This window comes from Haliotis cracherodii, unplaced genomic scaffold, assembly GCF_022045235.1.
Source record: "Haliotis cracherodii isolate W230 unplaced genomic scaffold, xgHalCrac1.p SCAF_3, whole genome shotgun sequence".
In the NCBI taxonomy this organism is placed as follows: Eukaryota; Metazoa; Mollusca; class Gastropoda; order Lepetellida; family Haliotidae; genus Haliotis; species Haliotis cracherodii.
Window position 1 is genome coordinate 31,325,712 of NW_027266286.1, and position 22,632 is coordinate 31,348,343.

At 38.0% G+C, this 22,632-nt stretch overlaps 1 protein-coding gene across 9 annotated transcripts in view; it reads right to left on the reverse strand.

Annotated features, from left to right (window-relative positions):
- Nucleotides 1–6,202: 6,202 nt before the first annotated feature.
- LOC139476115 (glutamate receptor ionotropic, kainate 2-like) overlaps nt 6,203–22,632 on the reverse strand; it is a 128,739-nt gene continuing 112,309 nt past the window's right edge. For 8 of the 9 annotated variants that reach the window (XM_071259378.1, XM_071259375.1, XM_071259374.1 and 5 more), the window contains 11 exons: nt 21,111–21,278; nt 20,501–20,524; nt 19,021–19,173; nt 15,793–15,894; nt 14,943–15,056; nt 14,222–14,407; nt 12,811–13,153; nt 12,412–12,629; nt 11,924–12,149; nt 11,414–11,688; nt 6,203–9,627 (listed from right to left, as the gene is read on the reverse strand). In XM_071259378.1, coding sequence (XP_071115479.1) covers nt 9,457–9,627; nt 11,414–11,688; nt 11,924–12,149; nt 12,412–12,629; nt 12,811–13,153; nt 14,222–14,407; nt 14,943–15,056; nt 15,793–15,894; nt 19,021–19,173; nt 20,501–20,524; nt 21,111–21,278 — 1,980 coding nt within the window. In that variant the 3' untranslated portion in view covers nt 6,203–9,456. The remainder of the gene's footprint in view (nt 9,628–11,413; nt 11,689–11,923; nt 12,150–12,411; nt 12,630–12,810; nt 13,154–14,221; nt 14,408–14,942; nt 15,057–15,792; nt 15,895–19,020; nt 19,174–20,500; nt 20,525–21,110; nt 21,279–22,632) is intronic. The other variant, XM_071259382.1, reaches the window with a different exon arrangement.

Below are 22,632 nucleotides of genomic sequence, written 5' to 3' on the forward strand. Positions count from 1 at the left end.
CTTCACACCGCCGTGCCACAGCGAGAATAGTGTTTTGACTGGAGCGTAAAGCAGCAGTCACCTGTTCTCCATTCTCACAAGGTGCATCACTGACTTGGATCTATTTGTCGGATGTAACCAACAGTCAGTCATAAATATTGAGGGCACCTTTTCTTCAACGTCGACACGAACATATACATGTAGTCTATAATGACACAAGTATGAATGTGCATATACATCGAAAGTACATGGTATTGCAGTATTTGTTCAGTCAGTCTTCTCTGATAAAATTGGGCGATCGCGTTGGCAAGTGGTAAAGTATTCTCTCGTCACGCCGATGGGCCGGGTTCTGTTCCTTACATGGGCACAATGTTTGAAGCCCATTTCTGGTGTCCCCCGCAGTTCAATTGCTGGACTATTCATAAACCGGCGTAACATTATATTCAATCACACACTCACCAAATAAGCTGTATGGTAGACAAATGGAGGACATTTTAACGCATTAGTGACAAAAATGATGCAATTCCCTGTTTTGACAGGATGCGCTCACCTTTCGTGAACACCTGGTATCATCACTATTTGATAGTAATTCATGAATATATGTTTATGACTTGATCGGAATCGTGCAATTGACGTTGCATTCAGAAGAGATTTCTTATGATTACAGAACTTTGTGTTGTGGGTTCAACTCCCACATTCGATCTATTAAGCAACCTTGGTCTCTCAGCACCATCCCCATTCTCGTTCACGTCCTTGTACTCCCTCTACGCCTGCAGATACATCGTGATGTAGCTGAATTAGGAGTAGCGTAGCACACTACTGATAATTCCCAATAGTATACATGACAAGAACACACTGCAAAATATACAAACATACCTTCAAACGCCAAATTATATCTAATCAAATAGCCATCACTCATAACGAATCATTCATCTCAGTTATGCTTGTAGATTTGAGAGAGAAACCGACGATGTATAACAAAGTCAAGGGAATGATAAGTAAACATTACTTGTGGTATAAAAAAAATACAGCGGTAGCGGTAGACCAATGCATCATTTTCCGATTCCAAATGTTAAAATATTAGACATCACAACTCCGAAACAGTGCGATGCGTTCAATCATGAATTGTCAGCAATTGTAAAGTCATCACCAAAGGGATCTTTACACATTTGTTTTTTTACTGATTCCAGAGCTTTCCAGCGTGACGTATATTTATATGATTTTCACGTTCCAATGAAGCACCCCATGGACCTAAGTGTTGATTTGCATTTAGATCCGATTCCTACTTTTCAAGACCCCGGGGAAGAATTGCATGTACGGTCGATAGATATTCCGATATGTTGCACAGACCTCAAATTACTGCCTAGTTTTCATGGAAGATTACATTTTATAGAGTGTATGCAGATTTCCGATGCTGGTGAATGCCACAGACGACTGGAGGGTGTTCCAAGTAGTCAAGGATTTGTCGACAGAGATAATAATAATCGTGGATTCTATCAGTGTTGAACAATTTGCAAGTTTTCTTTCGTTTTAAGGAGGTTAACGTATATTTGCATCAATTAACAGATTGATAGATACGTAATTGTATAAGTATGGATTCCATGCGTTATACGCCTTGTTTAATTGGTTATATTTTAGGTTATCATTTTTCTGACATGTCTTCTATATTTCTTTTGAGGTCTTGTCAGATCCATGTATTTCAGTTTAATATAAACAAACATCACCGTATCAGTTTGTTATTTGTATCTTGCGCAATATTCCAGTTATATGACTATAGTTTGTAAATAAAAGAGTTTGGACCATACAAACCAGTGATTGATATTTAGGTAAGGGGCTTAACAAAGTTATTGTTACAAGAGGGATAAAAGCATGAAGTTTGGCACACTGATACAGCCATTCATACTAAATCGCTGTCCCGGCTATCTAAAAATTGGTAGAAATTGTGATAATGATCATATTACTACCAATAATAAATAAAAACCTTTCCATAATCATAAGAAATCCATCGTCCAAGAAGTCCACTGTACGGTTCCGACTATATCACCAGCATGTATTTATCAATCACTATTAGATAGTGATGATATCAGGTGTTAGCGAAAAGGCAAGCGGATCCTGTCCCACCTATGGCACCCGTCACAGTCACATGGAAAGACAAGTCAATTCTTCAACTTAAAAACAAAACAACACGAAAACATTTTCGAGTCAAAATAAGGAATTGCATCTCACATATTTTTTGTCACCGATGCGTCAAATTTGGAAAGGTCCTCCACATGTGCACCATAAAATGTCTCGTAAGCTTTGCTGGGTCCCTGAGTTCTGTAACCCCGATCGTATGACGCTCTTTGAAATATTCGTAGAAAGAGCGTGATGGAGCGTACTTCAAATGTTGTTAAATGTAGATGCCAAAGGCTGGAGCTGCTGAAATATTTCTCGACATAAAAGGAAAGTCAACAATTGAAAAGTTGAAGTAATCTTTCTTGTCATACAGTATCGTGTAGAGGATGTTGTTACTCTGAATATTGCATACATGCATGGATCTTAATATGAAACATATAAAGCGGTTTTATTGGTTTCTAGTTTAGGTAGGTAAATCAGTGGCTTTCAAGCTTAAAGTTAAACTTCTTGGCCCAATTCCATTGTGTTGATTCTATAAATTCAAGGAGAAACTCTGACTCGTATGCATAAAGACACCCATAAACAGGTATTGGAGCACAATACGCTTTAAATGATATATCCTTCCTATGGCTTCCTGTACATATGACTGCACTGTCGGCGACGAGTGACCCAGTCGACAAAGTGTTGCAATTACTGTGCGCTTCTAAGGCGAACCCAAATCCTATGATCGAGGGTTCGAAGCCATTGATAATGTTTTTAGGTGTGTCAGCATCATACCCGCCCTCGTGTATGCATCATTCCGGGTACAACAAGCTGACACGATATAACTGACATATCGGCGTTGAACTCACTCAGTTAATTCATTAATCGGAAAAGAAAACTAAACAGGAGTATAGGAGACGATCTGTGGACTATAAGAGTTCCTTGTTAACAGTTGTAAATCTCTAAAACAATGAGTGACCCAGTGAACTGGTTTTAACAACGATTTGTAGGATCATTTACATATCATTACGTGTCAGATGAAGTAGAATCATAGACGTATCATTATTTGTCGAATCTGGGATTCGAACACACGATCAGCGGATCCTGGCAAGACGACTAAGGTATACAATTCCGGCGTGCCCACCAACAGCCGATGGAGTTCCCAACACCGATATATGGCCTTTAACACTACAGAGTAGTGTATTACGAATACACGTAAGGAGTAGAGAGTGCCGCTGAATGCAAACGACGACGTTAGTGAGAGCGAGGGGGATACGAGACATACAGAATAAGAGTTATATGCACCTTGAATATTCTTTTCCGAATGTTCTGCTTTTAAGCGGTATTTATAGAATTGAAAGAATTAACCAGGTTGTATAGAAAGGGAATTAGTTTCGACCACACTTGACAGCAGGACTTCTCAGAGTATTCTAACATCTTCATTCACGCAACATATTAAGACTTTCGCTCTTTACACTGTATACAACGAATATGTCTGTCGGTCTGTACATCTTTAAGGTCGATCGTGTCTCATGAATGTTATACATTCGTCATTGTATAAACCCTCATGAGGATTCAAAGTACATACCCAGTACCCCTTTGACGGACGAAATGGTTGAACCGAGTGCCTTGTGATGAACACGCTTTGAGCATTTTTCCAGTGTGTGGTTGAGTTGTATTTTACGCCGTTTTGAACAGAGCTACAGTTATTTCACAGCATGGCAGCCACTCAAGACCAACTCGTGTTATTCCGGGACAACCGAATAGCGGTCCGTGCCCCTCTCGTTGCCATTTTTGCGACTGGATGCCGTAAACGCCCGAACGGGCAAAACTAAAATTGTTATTTTTCTTGTGTACTCGTTGCGTAATGATTCACGTATATTTCCCCCATATATAATATATATTCCAGATGCTATTTAAACCACGTCGGGGTTAATACAGTATGATTGAACACATTTAACTATATCTTGGATATATTTTTAGATGTGAAACATATGTAAAATCAACAATTCTCCTTCAGCACCAGGTCACGTGAGACCCCGTGAGATTGCGTGTGAGAAATCGGCTTCACTGCAAGTTTGGATATCGGCAAAGGTCAAGCAGTTTCGCGACGCATGCATGATATTTTGGATATTCAGGTGTTTTCTTGGAAGTGTTGTGAATTTTCCTTTCACTTATTTCTTGTACGGATTCTGAGGTTCGTTCCTAACTTATTGTTTTGTTGTTTTACATTTTACCCCTTGTGAATTAAATTAGTTTCACTAATTACCAATATGGCATCTCAGGACTCTAATGGCGTCGCCATTTTTGACGAATTAAACAATGATCTGTTGGGACAGTCCTTGTAAACATATCATAATGTAAAATCAACAATTATTCCTTAGGGATTCTTTGACTGAAGTACATGAAGTCGAACGCGCATTCTTATTGTTTTTTTAGTTTTTTTAAAGATATCATTAATGTAGGAGGACGAGCCTTCTTAAAACCTTGCAGGTTACGGAAAGGGGTGAGTGTTGACGAATGCGTGGCAGCTTGACGAGGAAGGAAAGCTGAAAATGACGCAGGTCGTAGATGAAGCGACTTTGATGAAGCCCACGAGTACGGGGGTGTGCTGATAAACAACGGATCACAACCAGTACCATCTGTTCGATGGGGTTATAGTACTGCTGGGTGCACCAAATATAAGATTCATACATTGTGCCTGTGTGTCGAATCGAACCTGGTTCTTCGGCATAACGAGCCATATATTTATTTAACCACTAAGCCACCCTACTAGACTACCATTTACATATCTACAAAATATAAAATCCAAATGGAGCCCTGAACAATGCTGAGAGCTGAGGCAAGTTTGCCTTGCCAAATCATTCTAGGCTTGAGCTGAGTTTATTTCTTAATTTAATCTCAAGGATATGGGAGACAGACCACAACTACGTATACAATGGTTAACTGTTATCTATCAACCACTATTTTCATGATTCAGATTATTCAGCGACCGCCATGATACAGCTGGAGTATTGTTTGAGGCTTCATAAATATCATTGATCAACTCGGTATGCAAAACATGATTTCCCACACGGTACCATGCGTAAGGCCAAATTCTGGTGAAAAAAATATAACACACTACCCATGAATTAGTAAGTATGCTTTTACGTTACCTTTGGCATCATTCCAGCAATATCACGATGGGGGACACCAAAAATGGGCTTAGATACTGTACTCCACAATATGTTCAGTATGTAAAAAATGGCGTTGTAGCTGATATTTGTTTGGACGTGCAAGGCACGACAACTTAAAGGGATAATTATGCACATCAGCATTTTGTCCATTTTCTGCCTTATTCTTTACTTTATAACCAGTGTCATATGTGAAACTAGGAACATTGAGTCTGTGCTGTTAGTCAGGTCATTATCGAGTAGACAGACATGATAAAATTCAACTTGAAGAGGGGCTTGAATAACAGTTCTGAGATGGACAGTTATCCCGAGTAAGGTCATCCTCTAATTCGTTTTGAAACATTTTTGGAAACCAAAGCAATGATATTGTGCTGTTAGTGTAAGGGCTGAAACCGGCTACGTACATTGGATCACACCTCATTCATTGTGAGGAAGCGAAGCCGGGTCGTTGAAGTGACGAAGGAACGCTGTATCAACTATACTTCTGCGCCCTCCCTCTGTTGTTCAGTTGGTGAGTTAATTATGCAACTTCTCGTAAGAACCTCTTTGTGGAGAATAAAACTTTCAGTGTCTCCATTACTCTCAACACTTATATTAAAGTTTAGTCTGGATTCCAGGTAAAAATATTGCCCCGAGTAATCTATGGTTGTCGTATTTAGCAATTAAATGGATAATTGATGAATGGGCATGTCCTTGCATCCCAACTACTTGGAGCGACCCTTATGATATCAGTCACAGGATTATCTGGTCCAGTCTCGATTGTTTACATGCCACCGCCATGTAGCTGTGATATTGCTGAAAGTTGTGTTAAACAAGGATAAAAAACTATGAAGGTTATATGAAAGACATTAAACGTTCAGGTGAAAGATTCATGACAGGTCTTCCCTCAACTGACATAACTACACAATGGTACAATAATAAGAACACAAACACGAACATTCATGTATTATGTATTCAATGTATTTTTGTTTTGGCTTATGTTACAGTTTGGACGCTGGGGAGCAATGCATTGACCACATATGACATAACAACCGTTTATTATGTTTTACACAAGCCCAGATTTCCTGAGAAATATATTACAACAGTACGTCATTTAACGAAAAGAAAGGAAAATGAATATTGATTCAGAGAGAGAGAGAGAGAGAGAGAGAGAGAGAGAGAGAGAGAGAGAGAGAGAGAGAGTTTTGTCCAGTGTTAACTATCCCCACAAAAGGCAATTCTGATGAGGAATATTAGTGAAACACCCCCAATTTGACAACCCCCAACGAGTTCATATACATAATTTTCACATGCACCAGAGGTGTCAAAGTCGATGAGACGGTCGCCTGCTCCCATAAGTAAAACAGCTGGCTAACCGTGCCCTCGGTAGATCCACGTTTTAGTGTAGGATGTATAAGACCGCCAGACGGCTCTGTTCTAATCACTGTGACGACTCTGAATATTGTAAACGGCAAATTTCAAATTCTTTATAGCTCATCACAGCACTTGATTCAATTGCTGTGGTAAAAACACACGTTCCCTTGATGGCGACCGGAGCACGACATGGCCGTGCCACGATTGCGATCTTTGGAACGTGTTTGTTCAATATAAATCAAAACACGACAAAGCAAAGGCCATTTGGATGCGAAATATTCGCGACCTACTCGCGATCATAATTGTTTTGAAAAATACATCATGGTCTGCTTTGATGTCCTGTGATCACACATAACTGGTTAATGGCCTCAGAATATTTCACCATTCAGTGGATTACTATAGTATTTACAGGACATTATCAGTACAACCTTCACCCCATAAATATCTCTCGAACGCAGCATGTTAACTGCTACTTGGTTCACAGCGTATGAATGACTCATGTTTAACTCTCCAAAATCTGAAATTTGCATGAACTTTGAAATATCATGTTATGGCATGATGTTGCAGAGAATGATATCAACACGGTTTGTGTGTGATAGTTTCATAAAAGAATCTCACAAAACATGTGCGGTAGAAGTTGAAGAAATTTCCTTGGAAAGGTGTGTGTGATATAGCATTGTCGTAAACAAGACGGTGTTGACTGATGGTAAGCAGTGGAGATCAACAGCATGGGGAGATATCCCCATCACTGACTAGGACACTGTACAAAGTTACAAAAGTCTGGGTTCGAATCCACTAGTCAGACCCTCCCCAATTTGATACATCCATAGCTTGCTAGAAAGTCAACATAATAGCACAGTATTTGCATATATGATAAGACATATTTGTACTGATACAAATACACCCACACAAAACACACAATATGCTACATAATCATGTTCTCAAGGTAATATGCATGCTATTGGCATTCCTTAAAAATGAATCTCATCCATACTGATTATCAAGGCCATATAATAGTTTCCAGTTAGGTGAACACAGCGGCCGTTTCATTGGCAAAATGATAGTAGACATGACCACATATTCACTGCATGCAACAGTAGACGATAACGCGAACTAATCGTAACAGATCAAGTGAAATTCCAATCAACAAGTCGTATTCCAGTAGTCATTTTAACTGTCTTGACCCAAAACATTTAATGTAGTTCGTTTATACACACACAACGTACATTCACTTCAGAAATCAATCTCTAATAAAAAGGCAATGGGTACATCTTAATACATGAAAGTCTGACGATGATACATATGAACGAGCCCTCATTGAAAACCAAATATGATATCCAAGCGAAGGCTACAATCGGTTATTCAATAAGACGCGGATTTGTAAAGATAACAAACAAACTGATATTGAATTCTTGCATTCCCCGATTCAATGCTTGATAATAATTTCTCTTTTAGTACACACATCCGGCTATGATCTACTCAGATAAGAATTTCTTGCGAAAGATGGAAGCGAATGAAGATATACTTCACAGTAGAGCTTCCAGGATATGACATGTGTGAAATTAATCACAGGTTATTGGTAAACAACTTTTAACCACGATTGAAAAGCACACTTTCCTCGGTTAAAACATATAGTGACGGTATGGCAAAGTAGAATTGTAGTATGTTATAACTTGAATCAGTTTGATAAAAAAGTTCACAGTTAGTGTTGCTTTCTTCGAGACAGCTATGTTGGTGATATATCAAAAGTCGGATGTAATTTGGTAGAATTGTTATGAAAAGTCTGTTTTACTTTTAAAGATCAACCTTTGATATTTGGTTTGACATATTCAGCTTACCAATGATCATTGGAATAAGTCTAATATCTCATGAGCATTGTCTGAGGAATTTCACGAATATTTCAGAGTATCGAATCATGTGGAATAACGTCGTGTACTACAAACCAAGTATTAAAAAAAACATCATTGTGACACGTTCACTTTCTTGCTTTCCTAAATAACGTCTGATGCTTAATGAAATGAGATGACATAATTAGTATTAATAGTGTTCAATATGTCTACAATTGTACCATGTGCCATACTCAATAAAAGTTAGACAAACCATTATCAAACTGCTCAAATCAGTCCAAAGATCATTTTAAAAAACCGCGCTTCCCACAGGGCGACATATTTGAGCAGTATCCTGGATCCTGTATTGTACACATGAAGTTTTTGACATGTCAGCAGTGGGAAGGTGAGGCGAAAGACTGTGCTTAACTAAACTGGTCATGTTGGTTCATCTAAAGTTACCAAAGCCTGTATGAACCTATCAAAAGTATGGACATACCTAGAAGCTCGACTCTAGGCTGCAACAGAACCTCCATTGCACCTACAATATATGCATGGAAGACTATTTATACAGACAGAACAAACCATCAGCAAGTCTTTTTACAAGCACATATATAAAGCCTTATCTTACACGCATTTGTACAAAAATATGTTCTCATCATCTACCGAATCTGGCCCTCACAGCTAACCATGTATGTAAACTCTCAAAATAGTTCATCTTCACTGCGAGACAGTCATAGCACATGTTTCCGGTCTTTACCGGATGAGCTTCATGTGAGTTGGTTCAGCTTTGGTAGGAATAAACAAACCTGGGTTCACAAGATGATTGTGTTTATTCATAAGGCACTTTATTGGGAGCAAGTAGCTCTCCTTTGATTGAGATGTATCGATCAAATGCCCTCCAGATGAGTGATCGTCTTTAATGTCATTTTCTGGCACTTCCGGTACACAAACACGTATCCCCTCACTCACAACACGACTGTGCACTCTCTTGTAGAACATGTACAAAGTTATAGCAAGTCTTCCTGTCATGCGTACACTTCCTTTCCACCAACTGAATTGTGTCCGTAGCCTGTCAACGGCATGAACTGCAGTCCGTTATCTGTTATCTCCTTGTCTCGTTTCTTCGTAGGTTTCTTTGATCCAAAGCATCTCACAGCAAATCGGAATTCTTCAGCCATTTCGGAGCAAAGCGTTTGCTACAATGAACAATAAAATGAAATTAGTGAGGCTTGCAAAAACTAACAGTTGGTCACATATCATGGATGTGCTTAAAAATACGTTCAATGCAGCATTCTGTAGAAAATAGAACCGAGGTCTCATCGTAAGTCTTGCAAGACGTGATTGTTTTTACCTCAGGAGATATCGATTGAATTCTTATCATGTTTCCCTGAGGTTGTGTTACAAGAAAATCAATTTACTCTCAAATAGTTGCTTTCAATTTCGTAGATATTGTGATGGAATATATTTCATGGAAGACGTATAAAGGTAAAATTCCACATTCTCTCGGGGGTCTATTGTTTTCATAACATGATGAATGGCGTTGAAGCAGTGCTACTGTTTACTGTTCTGTGAAACAAAAAGACCCAGTGACTTGCTTTAGCTGTGTGCAGCTCGACAATGACGTATCCTGCTATGGAGCTATAACGTCACACTCCAAAAGCATTTTAAAATTAATGATATTTCTCAATGATGGTGATAATCCATTAACGTCTGACGACTAGTATTTTCGAAAGGGCCCAAGTGAAAAATAGAATGTAAAAACATTACATTTTGTATGTGATTTAAAACAACGAAGTTGTTCTTAACGTGAGATATCACTCTTGCAATAACATCTCTTGAATACACAAGAGATTCAAAGAGTTTTATTTGTTGGAATCTTGCTGTTTGTCATAGCCTCACTGACATATAAAATATGAAGTCGAAAGAGATGAAAAGAAGTGATCTTCCATTGATGTTTGTTAATGACAAGGGTTGAAGACGTTGTACGAATAGAAAAATTGCTTTATGCACAGAGGTTTGCGAACGAGTTTCACGTGTTTTAGGATCTGTGACTCACGCCTGTATTTTACATGTATAGCGAATACATATAGTTTTGCACTAACAAGTGATATTCAGCTGCTCTTGCAAAAACTACTGAGATGTAGGCCAAAAGAAATGCATGTTTAAGAACGAGATGTCCTATAGGTAACGTTTACCATCATCAATGACGTAATTGTCACACCTTACCGTCACGTGGGAAGTCGTGGGATCAAGATAATGTTCTGATAATGTCGACAGTGCCAAAAACTCCACACTTTCAGGAAGACGGAGCTCAAGATGAAATCAGTGCATTACCTCAGACAGATTGTGAGGAGCTCACAGTTATTTTTTTGTCTTACTGATTTGTATGACGCAACAAAAACGTTTCCGTGAGCGACATCAAAACGCCTTCTTTGGTTTAATAGAATTCCGTTGCTATTCAATTGAAGAAATAGCCGTCGATTTGGGAATTTAATCGCCAAATGGAATTTGAGGCAAATTAAATACCACAAGTGAAAAATGACATGATGCACACTCCCTGGACATTTTGACACGTGCAGCATCAATGACTGGTGGCGTGATGCTGAAAAGTGACGATTTTGGAAGCATCCCTTACGTGTCAGCTTTGACGACAGTGAAACCCCGCTAAATCGGAAGGTACAATCCCGTATTGACGGATTTCTGGATTAACAAATACATGTAATGTAATGTGTATACATCAGTAATCGACCGTATTAACGAGTTTCCGGCATACGAAATATATCTTATGTCCTACATGTACATAGATAAGCAATCGCCCTTATTGACGAGTTTCCGGATGAACAAATATAATGTAATGTCTAATATGTGCGTATATCAGTATATATCCGGGGGTGTCTAGACGAACAGGGTCTAGCTGTTCCATAAGGTGGTTTGAATAACATCCCCTACTTCATATGAACAGCATATATCGTGTGTCCTCACCTGGTCCTTTCTGGCATTTTTTCTGGCTTTCCATATAAACTCACAGAGGGAGATGATGAACCCGGCACCCACACCTCCCATTAGCACTACAAACACGCCACCCACGTTTGCCACCCCGAGTTCAGCTGCCTTGTTCTTCTGGTTGGAGCTCTTCTCAGCCACACACTTGCCGCCACCATTCTTCTCCTTCCACCATCTGTCGTGAATAGTGTGGATAAACTGCTCCTCCTGAAGCTTTAGAATCGTCTCCGTGATGGAATCCCTGAAAGGGGACTCTGAAATGGGACAGGGAAATGAGTGCCTGAGGAAAGTTAATGATTTCAAGTCTTTGAAACGAATTTAGAAGTGTGTAAACACAAGGAAGAGAATTCATGGATATCAACTTCTTTATTAATACATATGTGTGCGCGCGTGTGTGTGTGCATAGAATATATTGTGCCACACTGGTTCCTCAGAGAATACAGGTTTATAATTCCTGTATCTGATATACCTTCTGACTTATGGACCTACCCGGTGGCGTTGCTATGCCGTATCCCTTGGAGTCGAGGAGGCCTCCCACCTGCATCAGCTCACAGTTCCTTTGGATGTTATATTCTACTGACGTAGATTCCCCAAGATAGGCGTATCCCCCTGCCAACACTCGGTTCACACCCTCGGCTCCGTCTTTCACAAACACATTGTCCTCGGATGTATTCATGAAGTTCCACATTCTTTTGAATGTTTCAATTTTGGAATTCTGCAAAGAGTACGAATAATGAACTTACAAACGTGTGCGATTATATGTAATATCGTAAATAATTCTGTACGTACAATTATTGAAAAACGGAAAACATTTATAATTATGCGTTGCCTAACTCTCCATTATCAACAATTAAAAATGTAATTTGCTAAAGGGCCGATAGATAAATGTGGTACAATAAAGAATAAAGACTGAACGGTAATGCTCTCCTGAAAGAAAGATTAAGATGGAGATGGCGTAGCGCATGATGCTGGTGTACCTGGAAGAACGCCATGGTGGAGCCTCCCTCCAGTGTGCCGTATTTGATGACTGTTTGCTTGACGAGATCTTCGGCGCTTTCTATGGGAGAGATCATTCTCTCCACGGTGAGGAAAGCAGCCAGGTTGGCGGTATAGGAGGAGATCATAATGAGTGTGAAGAACCACCACATGCCTGCCACAAGACGGGTGGAGATGGCCCGAGGCGCGATTTCACAGCCTGGGGACAGATGAATAACGGTAACGTTGTTACAACGTATACAGTTTAAAGGCGAAATGCTGCATCTATTATTTGAATAGTGGCGTAATTCCATTGCAAAAATGTCAGTTTACTTACTTTTGTAAGTATGATCTTAGTGTTATTTAAGATGGGGAAAAAATGGTTTAATCTGGAACAATACCTTGCTGCATAAGGGAACCAATAGTGAACCAGAGACTGTTGAGGATGGTAAACTGGTTCTCCACAACATCAGCATCTGGGTTACAGGGGTGAGGGTTGCACCATTCGTAGGGACTAAACCTTGCAATAACGAAAAGCATAAAACTGACGCAGAGGTAGGCTGCGATCATGTACACCCACACCTCCACAGACAGGGGAGAGAGAAAGGAAAACAGCTGTGGCGCCTTGGGGGTTGGCTTCTTGTATAAGATGGTGATACCCAGGGTAATGAAAGGCTTCGTGAAGTCGATGACCTGTTCTCGTCCGTGGGTGATGGACATGCCACCAAGGCCAAGGTCTGCTTTCTAAAAACAAGAATACAAATGGGTGGGAATTAATTATTTGAAGTATGATATTCTTTGTTTCAGATGAAATTAATCTTTACTTGTATGTGATGCACATACCTCTATTGGAGGTATATTAGTAAAGACATCAGAAATGACAGTGCAGTAAACACATTCATCAAGTATTCAAGTATGAACACTCAAGATAAAGAAACAATAAATGATATCTGTTTTTACCAATTTAATGTGTTAAATAACACTAAAAAATACCTATTTTCCAAGAATACTGCACATGATGTGTGTTACTGGGCTATATGTGTGTGCATGTATTTGTTGTCTACCTCATACAAAGAAAAATACTAAAAGCTATTTTGTAGCGCTAAGAAATGTAACTTCTATATGTCTGTATTTTGGGCCTCTATATTGAATAAATTGTCTTGTCTTGTTTGTCCATTCTTTGTATTAAAGGTCAAGGTTCAATAGCAAGAGTTATTGCTGCCTCATGGGAATTTATGGTTAGAACATGGTCCCTAGCAACTCATGCTTGTTGTTTGATGCGACTAAATGATCGGGTGGTGCCGAACAATGAGTTGGTTGATTTTATGTTGTCGTACCCGACAGTGACTGACATTGCTCAAACTATCATCATATGTACAGCTGGTACAGACTCGATTATTCCATTGCCGTCTTGAATAAAGCTGGAATATTGCTGAGTGTTGCGTTAAACAACAAAATATTTCAATTTCGGGCGAAAGTTCATATTTAGAGACTTAACTGCGCCTTAAAATGGCTGGCAAGAAATTGGTGTGGTAATGTAAGGCCCAGAAGAAAGTAAACTCTTCAAATCTAAATTCAGTCATATCTAATATCTTTTATTCCCTTTTCGTCTTTGAAAGCAATAAATGATATCACTTAAAAAAGAAGAAAACAATGTCCTTGGAGTCTGTATCATCACTTTGTGAAAAAGAATCCTCAGAACAAATACTTATCATGGGTTATTGGATACGAAACGGGAAACAGTTCAGCTTCCTCATGGTCACACCATTTCATATGATATTTACCAAATTTAATATTTAATATTGAACTCACCCTGTCGATTAGTTCTCTGACAATACCAGACCATTCTCCATTCTTCAACTTGCCGTAGGTGCTAACTACTCTGATGCTGTAGTTGAATTGCCTTCTTTTAGAGATTTCATCCAGAAGATCCACACAGAAGCCCTCGTAAGTGATGGTACCGTCTACGTGTTTCACTTCCATAACATACGGAGCTTCCTAATAACACAATAAAGGACCATTAGTAGTAATACACTGCACCCATGTGGAGTGGAGACTCAAATTGGGTCTTTACCATGACTGTCATCAATCAAACCCCTGTGGTAAACACAGGATGTCGGGCGTAATTAACCCAAAGGGTATGACCCAAGGGGCTTATTTGCAGGACTATTGAATTCTGTTAGTGTTATAAAACGATTAACCGCGGTGTATATACCAGAAGTAGTGTCAAGTGAAAATGACAATGACATAACGCTGCTGTGCATACATGCCAATAATACAGATGACATTCCCATGTACAGTGCGTGTTCTACATCATTCGAATGTAAAAACAATTTCGTGGATATGATATATTATACCCCACCATATTGTTTTTTGCAAAAATAGCTGATAGCATTAGCGTCAGAAAAATACCGACAACACACTCAGTCGAACATAATTACGTTTTCTTAGTCGATGTCCTGTGGAACATCGAACATATACGATATGTGAAGTTCGATACAAGCCGACTGCAGTCATGTAAAGGTCTACTTACCACCACAGCCACAACTTCCAATGTTGTGTTTTTAAGAGAACTTTCCACTTCTTTCCTTCTTTCATCATCTGTTTTCGTCATATTAACACCGATATGCCTGTTCCAGGTACCAACCTGGAACGCAAGTGATGGTTTGAGTAAACGATATAATGACAGGCCATTATAAATCAATATGAGAAGCGCTTCCATTTAAACATCTCTGATTATTTGGCGTATAAAGAAATACTTTAATTCCTTAGTTCACTCTAATATTTTGTAATTCAGGGTAATGGTGGTTATTCAAACATTGTAAACATGTAATGTTGGTACGCTCAATAACATTTACTTTTGAAATCTTCCTGGTATACTTAACCAATTTAGTAGGACATTCTGGACAACCATCATAATAACCAGTTTAGTGATTTGTTTCTTGATATCTTCATATGTGATGTTAGTACATTAGCTGTAAACCTTTTCAAAGGTTCACATTAGTTCAAGTTCGAATATGCATTTACAACAGGTCGACACATATCTGGGGTGTTTTAATCCATATATAATAAACTAAAACGGTAAGGGATCATGAACATTTTTTGGGATATTTTATGAATTTGTGTGCTCAATCTTTACTACCAAAATATCCCCTAAAATATTCCTGAACGTTTTGGTTCTGTATAGGTTGAGGTCATCTCAATTGTACATGTAATCGCCTAAACCTGACATATATGACGCTGAGGAAACATAACTGAATTCACGTTCATTCAAGTTACCAGATATAGTTTGCATGTTTCTAGTTTCATAAAAAACAACACTTATTCATACAAATATAACTGGACAGAAAGCTAAAGTGAAGCTGACACTTTCTTATCAATACCTTCATAAGGCCTGTTAGTTTCAGCTCAAGTACGTCTAAGCTGAAGTCTCTGCGCTCTCCATTATCATATCGGATCGGTCCTGATAGACCTTCAAAGTTCAGCTGCAAACAAAAAAATACATTCTTTACGAAAGCTGTAATATGCCCAAAGGAAGAGCATAGGTTAGCTACAAAAAGCAATGCTTCTTACCACTCTTTTGAAGAAATAGTCACAAGTTTTTTAGTGACAAGTTGAGCAGGCAACCACTTTCTCAAACAGTCACCTTGAGGACACGAACATGTAATTGAACAATATTGATTTCTTTCTTCTAAAGTGGAGTTGTTCCCCTTCCAACACATGTAGAGGCTATAGTTTGAGAAGAAAGATAACCTTTGATTTTTCAGGTTTCTTCATATAGCACTATTGAAAGAGCAATTACATTTTTTACCTTAAATTACGTATGCACTTTGGTAATGTGTCTGGTACAAGCAAACGAACAAGACATTCGTGGAAAGAAAATCAGATTATTTGAGAACGCAACTGTCTGTTCTTTTTCGAAACATTAGGGTAAGATACACAAATATATGTTTGCAAATAACTGGATTTGAATATACAATTAGACACGTATTTACACATGGGGAATGGGCTGGATATATAAAATACACAAAGGGACTGATATTTCGATGCCTGAGATCAAAGCCGAAGAAAGATTAAATTAGTAATTAGTCGTCTGAACGTACGATGTTCTTAAAGGGTTTAAGATCAATCTGAAATAGATGTAATGCTACATTGAATAAACGTTTCAAAGTAAAACCCAAAACGCTAGTTGGAAATGTGTCTACAAAACAAAGGTGCATGGTGCTCTCTAATTATATCTAAAACGTAGTTAACGATAATGATACTTCTTTAATTATCACATAGAACCTTGAATCCATAGCATTGAATTAATGAAAGAAAGATGAGCCGTCCTGTACAACATGGATAAAAATGCAACTTTGTAGACATGAAAATATGCCTTAACTCTCACCCTTTTAAAGAAATGTTGCGCTATTTCATACATATTCCACTGAATTCCCGACATCAATCACGAAAATATTCCATTCCGTCTAGACATATTGATCAGCAAAGAAAACCTCAGTATCTGCATCTGTTCTGTCAATGTATGTTTTAATGAACAAGCGGCGTAGAATTTAATATTGCGAACGTACTCTGAAATGGATATTTCCTGTGATGTACTGTACTGTGATGCAAAATGATTTCTGAAATTTTACATGTATGTTTTCTTTCAAAACGAAGCAATTGTCAGTTTGAAAGACCTCTGTTTTTTTCTATTACAAACACTTAAACGTGCCGATGTTGGCGAAGAGGACTGGTGTAGTTTTCGCTGCGATTCTATCAGCTTATTTGCAAATTGTTCAAGTCCCGTGTGCTACCGATAGGGCAGGACATGATTACCCTTTTCGCGAACACCTCGAGTCATCACTTATTGTCAGTGATCCATTCCAATAACTGTCACCACTATTTTGCCTTTTACACCTAATGGAATCTGTTTCGTCGTATAATTGAGACTGGTTATTCTCATGTGTCGACGTTTCATATTATATTTGCAAAAGTGGTTTGCTTGGGCGAAAACATAATATCTTTCAAAGCACAGAATGTTATACTTCAGTACATATCAATCGTTTGTCCTTCGTCGATGATATGTTTGTCATATTGATAATCAACAGCGAATGAGAACATGTCTGAAGCCAATGGATTTCAAAATGTTTATCAGTACTAATCATACTATGACACACTCGTACAAGTGAATGAATGCGTTAAACACATGCAGGCAGCAAGTTCAGCATATCATCGATCACATTTCTTGTGCGTCAAAAATGCCTTATCCGTGACATCATGTCCTACATATCGACGTGTAAATGGTACCGTGGACATATTATGTCATACGAAATGGCAAGTAAAAATCGACAGTTTGTTTTGAGAATGAAACATGTTCATGAAAACATGAAGGAAATATAACCATATCGCTGGTGAAGTAATCAGTCGAAGTCTGTTTGTTTATCTTATATAATTTTGAAGTTTAAGTCTATGCAATTCTCTGTCAACATACACATACTTCACAACACATTTTGACGCATGGACGTCATAACGAATCTGAAGTAAAACTGTTGGTTGTACATAATGAGACGGGTAAAAAAGGTGTAAAAATGCAGTTGTGAAGAGTGTGAACTGCCTGCCTCAAGGTCTATTATCAGCTCGTCCATCAAGAGAAAAACACACCCTGTCACAAAGCGTAAAACGCTGAAGCCACATGCGAAATAGTTAGAATGAACGTTTTTAAGAGCTGTAAAATGAAAAGGGTTCAAAGACGCATCCATGGAAGGAATGCGAATATCAGTAATATGATATGTGTATCCATATATGTACATGTACCAAGGTATGCTGCAGTGAAGAAACTAGAACTGATATATTCTTCATCAGAAGTTGATATCCATTAATGTAGTAATTGTGACAGTCACAAAACTAGAGTTACTGCGTCTTCTAGCCTAACATACAGTTTAGGATTTTTTATTATACAATACATTTCTCTCCTCTTAAATTAAAACAAATTATTACAGTGTTGATTTCATAGAGCTGGCTAGACTTGCTTTTGAATATATATATAGATTGATTTTGGTCTCATAAAATAAATATATTCCACAGTCATGGTGCAGGACCATGCGTCTTCCTGCACCAACTATCTTACATGTATGCATGATGGTGTGTTACAACACTGGTACCACACTGTCTCACAACGTTGTACTTGTTACATACACGCCTGAGAAGGAGCATGTGCATTACACAAAAGCTATACGTTATTCGACAACAAGACTTTGTAGCTGACTTGGGATCAAGGTGGTTCTAACACATTCTAAGTATACCAAGAACTAATCGACAGCTAAAGAAATGTCATTTTCAATATGACTGGATTTAATCCTTAGAAGGGAATCGGAATTCAAAAAGATTTGTATTGTCACATTGCTGGTACCATATGCACAACATGTGCCATAATAAAGCACAATAAAGCCATTTGACAAAATATTATTGTTTGTAACTATTTCAATATTTGGAACATATATTACATGTTTTGAAACTATTGCTGGGATCATCAATGCAATGCTCAATCTTTATAGACTATATCTGATATCAACCTTCAGATTGATTTGAACCAGGTGATAAAGGATTATTCTTTGAAGTAATAAACTTACCGATTTCATGAAATTCAGTAAACTGTTTCCAAACTGGAATGTTTGCTTGGTGTCACAGGACAACACTGCCTTGGTCACGTCCTGGGCCTGGGACAACTCGTGAAGCGCCAGAGAGAACAACTGGACGGCGTCGTAGGCTAGCGCAGTCTCCGTCTACAAACAAAGATAACATCGACAATAAGTAACCGTTTCGACAATAAAACCTTTTTCAATACAACTCATACCTACAATATGACACGAAATATAACAATATTAATTATACCTTTTGTAGGTGACACACATACCTCTATCATGGTAAAACGTGTGTTTGTTTCCAATGGTAGGCAAGCAACATGTATCTTTAGTTATATATTACCATACCGGTGGCAACCATATTAATCAAACATTTTATCCTCATTTTAATCCTCAACGGGACGTATAATCAGGTTATATTCCCATCATGAGGTATGTTTCTGATTCATTTACATAGCAACAATGATCAGAACATTCACGGCATATGCTATGATATCTCCATATGATGCAATGAATCGTTAGTAACAGTAACAAGCAAATGATAAATTGGTAGTTGATGATAATTTGATCACAAATGTTGGTATTTAATCCAATAGAAAGAAGTGATTTTGAAATCAGAATATCAGTCAAATTTTGTATATTGAATGAAATGTTAATATATCATGATCGGTTTTCAAAAAAGTAATACTGTTTTCAATGATTATCATCTTATACAGCAAACGGATGTTCTTTTATATTGTTCATCACTGACCTCAATAAGTACTCACTTTTGTTATATTTACACTCATCGTGTATAAATCGTTATTCCCGTTTGTGAAAAGACTAAACTATATTCCGTGTATATTGGTAACACATTTTCACTGAAGCAGGAAAACAGCAAAAGTAAATATGAACAAAAACAGACAGATAGGGCACTCTATATGAATATACAAAGAAATAGAATGACATTGCTTTCACAATAACAAGATACAGAAACAATATCATGTAAATATATACCCTCATCTATAATGGAAAACATATATATACCAGCAAGATTTCTACGAGAGGACGTGGAATGAGACGAATAAACCATAGCAGTGTGTATTTGTATGCCACAGTTGTGTGCAATAGGTCCTGCAGATGTGTAAGTTTTTCAGAACACATAAACGATAAAAGGCTATTCAGTATAACGTTTGAGATGCAAAGCATAACCAAATTCAGTTATCGTCTTACCGTAAAGGTGATACCAACACTGGCCTGAGAAAACACGAATACTAAATTCTTCATACCATAATAAATCTAATTTGACATAGCTTAGTTTTGAATGAATAACTCAAATTTACTTTTTATAAAAAATATGCGAAAAAACATTACAATGTTATCATCTACGACAAATTCATGCATGACTGATGAAAACAGCAACTCCACTTCTGAGTGGGACGGCAACAACACGTACAACATTAATGACACGGTAACAACGATGACCTACCGCTACATCGTCGGTGATATTTCCCTGACAGAGCGCATTAAAGAAGGTAAAATATGGTAAACTACAGCATAGAATCATTGGTGTATATCACCTGTATTGTTTTTATGGCGTTATTTTATCAGTATTAACAAGACAGTCACTGATGGCCATGAAGGTGGCAGATATCCGAGTACTGCGAAGTTTGTTCGGAATCAATCTTTTGATTCAATGACTTAAATTCAAGTCTTCTAGAGCCAGACACCATGTCTCGTTGATCATGTGTAAATTCCGTTCCATAAATTTATAAGAGGGACAACAGTACTACAGTAAGATCAAATCTGACATATCGCATTTAAGGTACCTATGCTGTGTCTAACGTGGTATTCTGGTATTTGGGCAAAATTCAATTAGAGTCATGTTCATGTGTCCACGTAAACAGTTGGACTATAATTGGGATCAAAATGAATACAAATTAAAACTTCACTGTCTGTGGAATGTTTACCGAAAACTTGGAAACGTCTGAACTTGGAACAAATTAGCCAATATGCGAAACGATTCTGACTCTCCATCGCTTCCAACAGGACATTAAATGGAAAAAGGCCAAGTATACTAGACGTGGGCCCAAACATACCTGAATCTCAGAGTAGCCTTTGAGTGGGGAATCCCCCGATCTCCTTGCCTTGTACAACCAATCAGTTCGAACGTTGACCACTTCAGGCCGATCAGGATCGATAAGTCTGAGAGATGTGATGTTAGCGCCATCGTGCTTGTAGTCTTCGAGATCTACTAGGCCAAGATCCTGCAGAAATTGGAGCATTTACTTTACTACATCGTTTGCGCTGCTTGCTGTCTTACACAAAGCAAATCTCCGTGTCTATACAATGCTGGTGTTCCTGCTTGTATACGCCTTGTAATGTTGCTGTAACTATTAAAGTAAACTAAGGCGTATGTAGTGAATGTAATACCCATCCTATGAATTGTAGTCGAAATTCATATTGTGTATTTTCTTCAAAGTCCCTTTCAATCAAATCGATTTTATCGTCGGCGTTCATTTAGTACATACGCGGTACACGTGCAGTGGTGGACATATACAAATATATACATTTACATAAAAGACTCCAGGGCATATTTCATAGAACATATTAGAAACTAGAGTTATATTTGTGCTCATATGAACTGGTGTTGACATTTTGATTTATTTATGAACGTTGAACTTGTACCACTACAGACCTTACTTTACCAGTTATATTTCTATTTACATTTTAATATTGACATTTATGTTTCAAAGAACATATATTTCCTTGATAAATAACTGTAATCCCTTTTGTAGCAATAATACCTGAATCTTGGGTTTTCTCGCCCTTTTCTGACTATCATTATGATATGTAGCGACTTTGAGAGTTTCTTGAGGAAATAGAAAATACATCGAGTTTTCTGTTTGTTTGATATTTTTTTCCAAAAGCAATTCCGCAGACATTTTGAACTCATCTTGAAAATGTCATGAAAGTATCATAAAGGGCACTTTCGTCGGAAGCTGAAACGGATTCAGATTCCCAGGATCCTTGTGTGGGATGCATCTGACATTCTAATAGTTTTTCTTCTAAAATCGATGAATATTGTTACAATTCGAGGAAAATCGCGTTTCCATGTATGTTGACCTCCACCCCCCTTTCTTGAACCATAGTAACAAATGACGGTACAACGGATATTGTGTATAACACATAAATAGCTCTGGTGCTGATAGTGTATGATAAAGGGAAACCTCGTTAATTTGGATGTTTTTAACTTGATGTACCGTTTAAGACGATACAACTTTCTCAATCCTAATCTTTCTCTATAAATGACCAATGCAGATTTCTCGACTGATTTTCATCTCACTGTGTTCTCAGTAATCATATCATGGATGTAGTTTGATGCATGGAAGATAGACATAGATATTGTGTCGATGTGTAACCGAAACGTCACAGAACGAATTCAACACAAAACTTGAAATGATTTAAAGCAAATGATTATTTCACATATATAGCGATGTACATGCATGCGCGCGTGTGTGTGACCTCTTGTACTAGTCCGGACTTATGCCGGTTTTATACACACGCAGTTTAACATCCGACACATAATACTGACTCCCGAGTTGACCAGTCCTTGTTTAA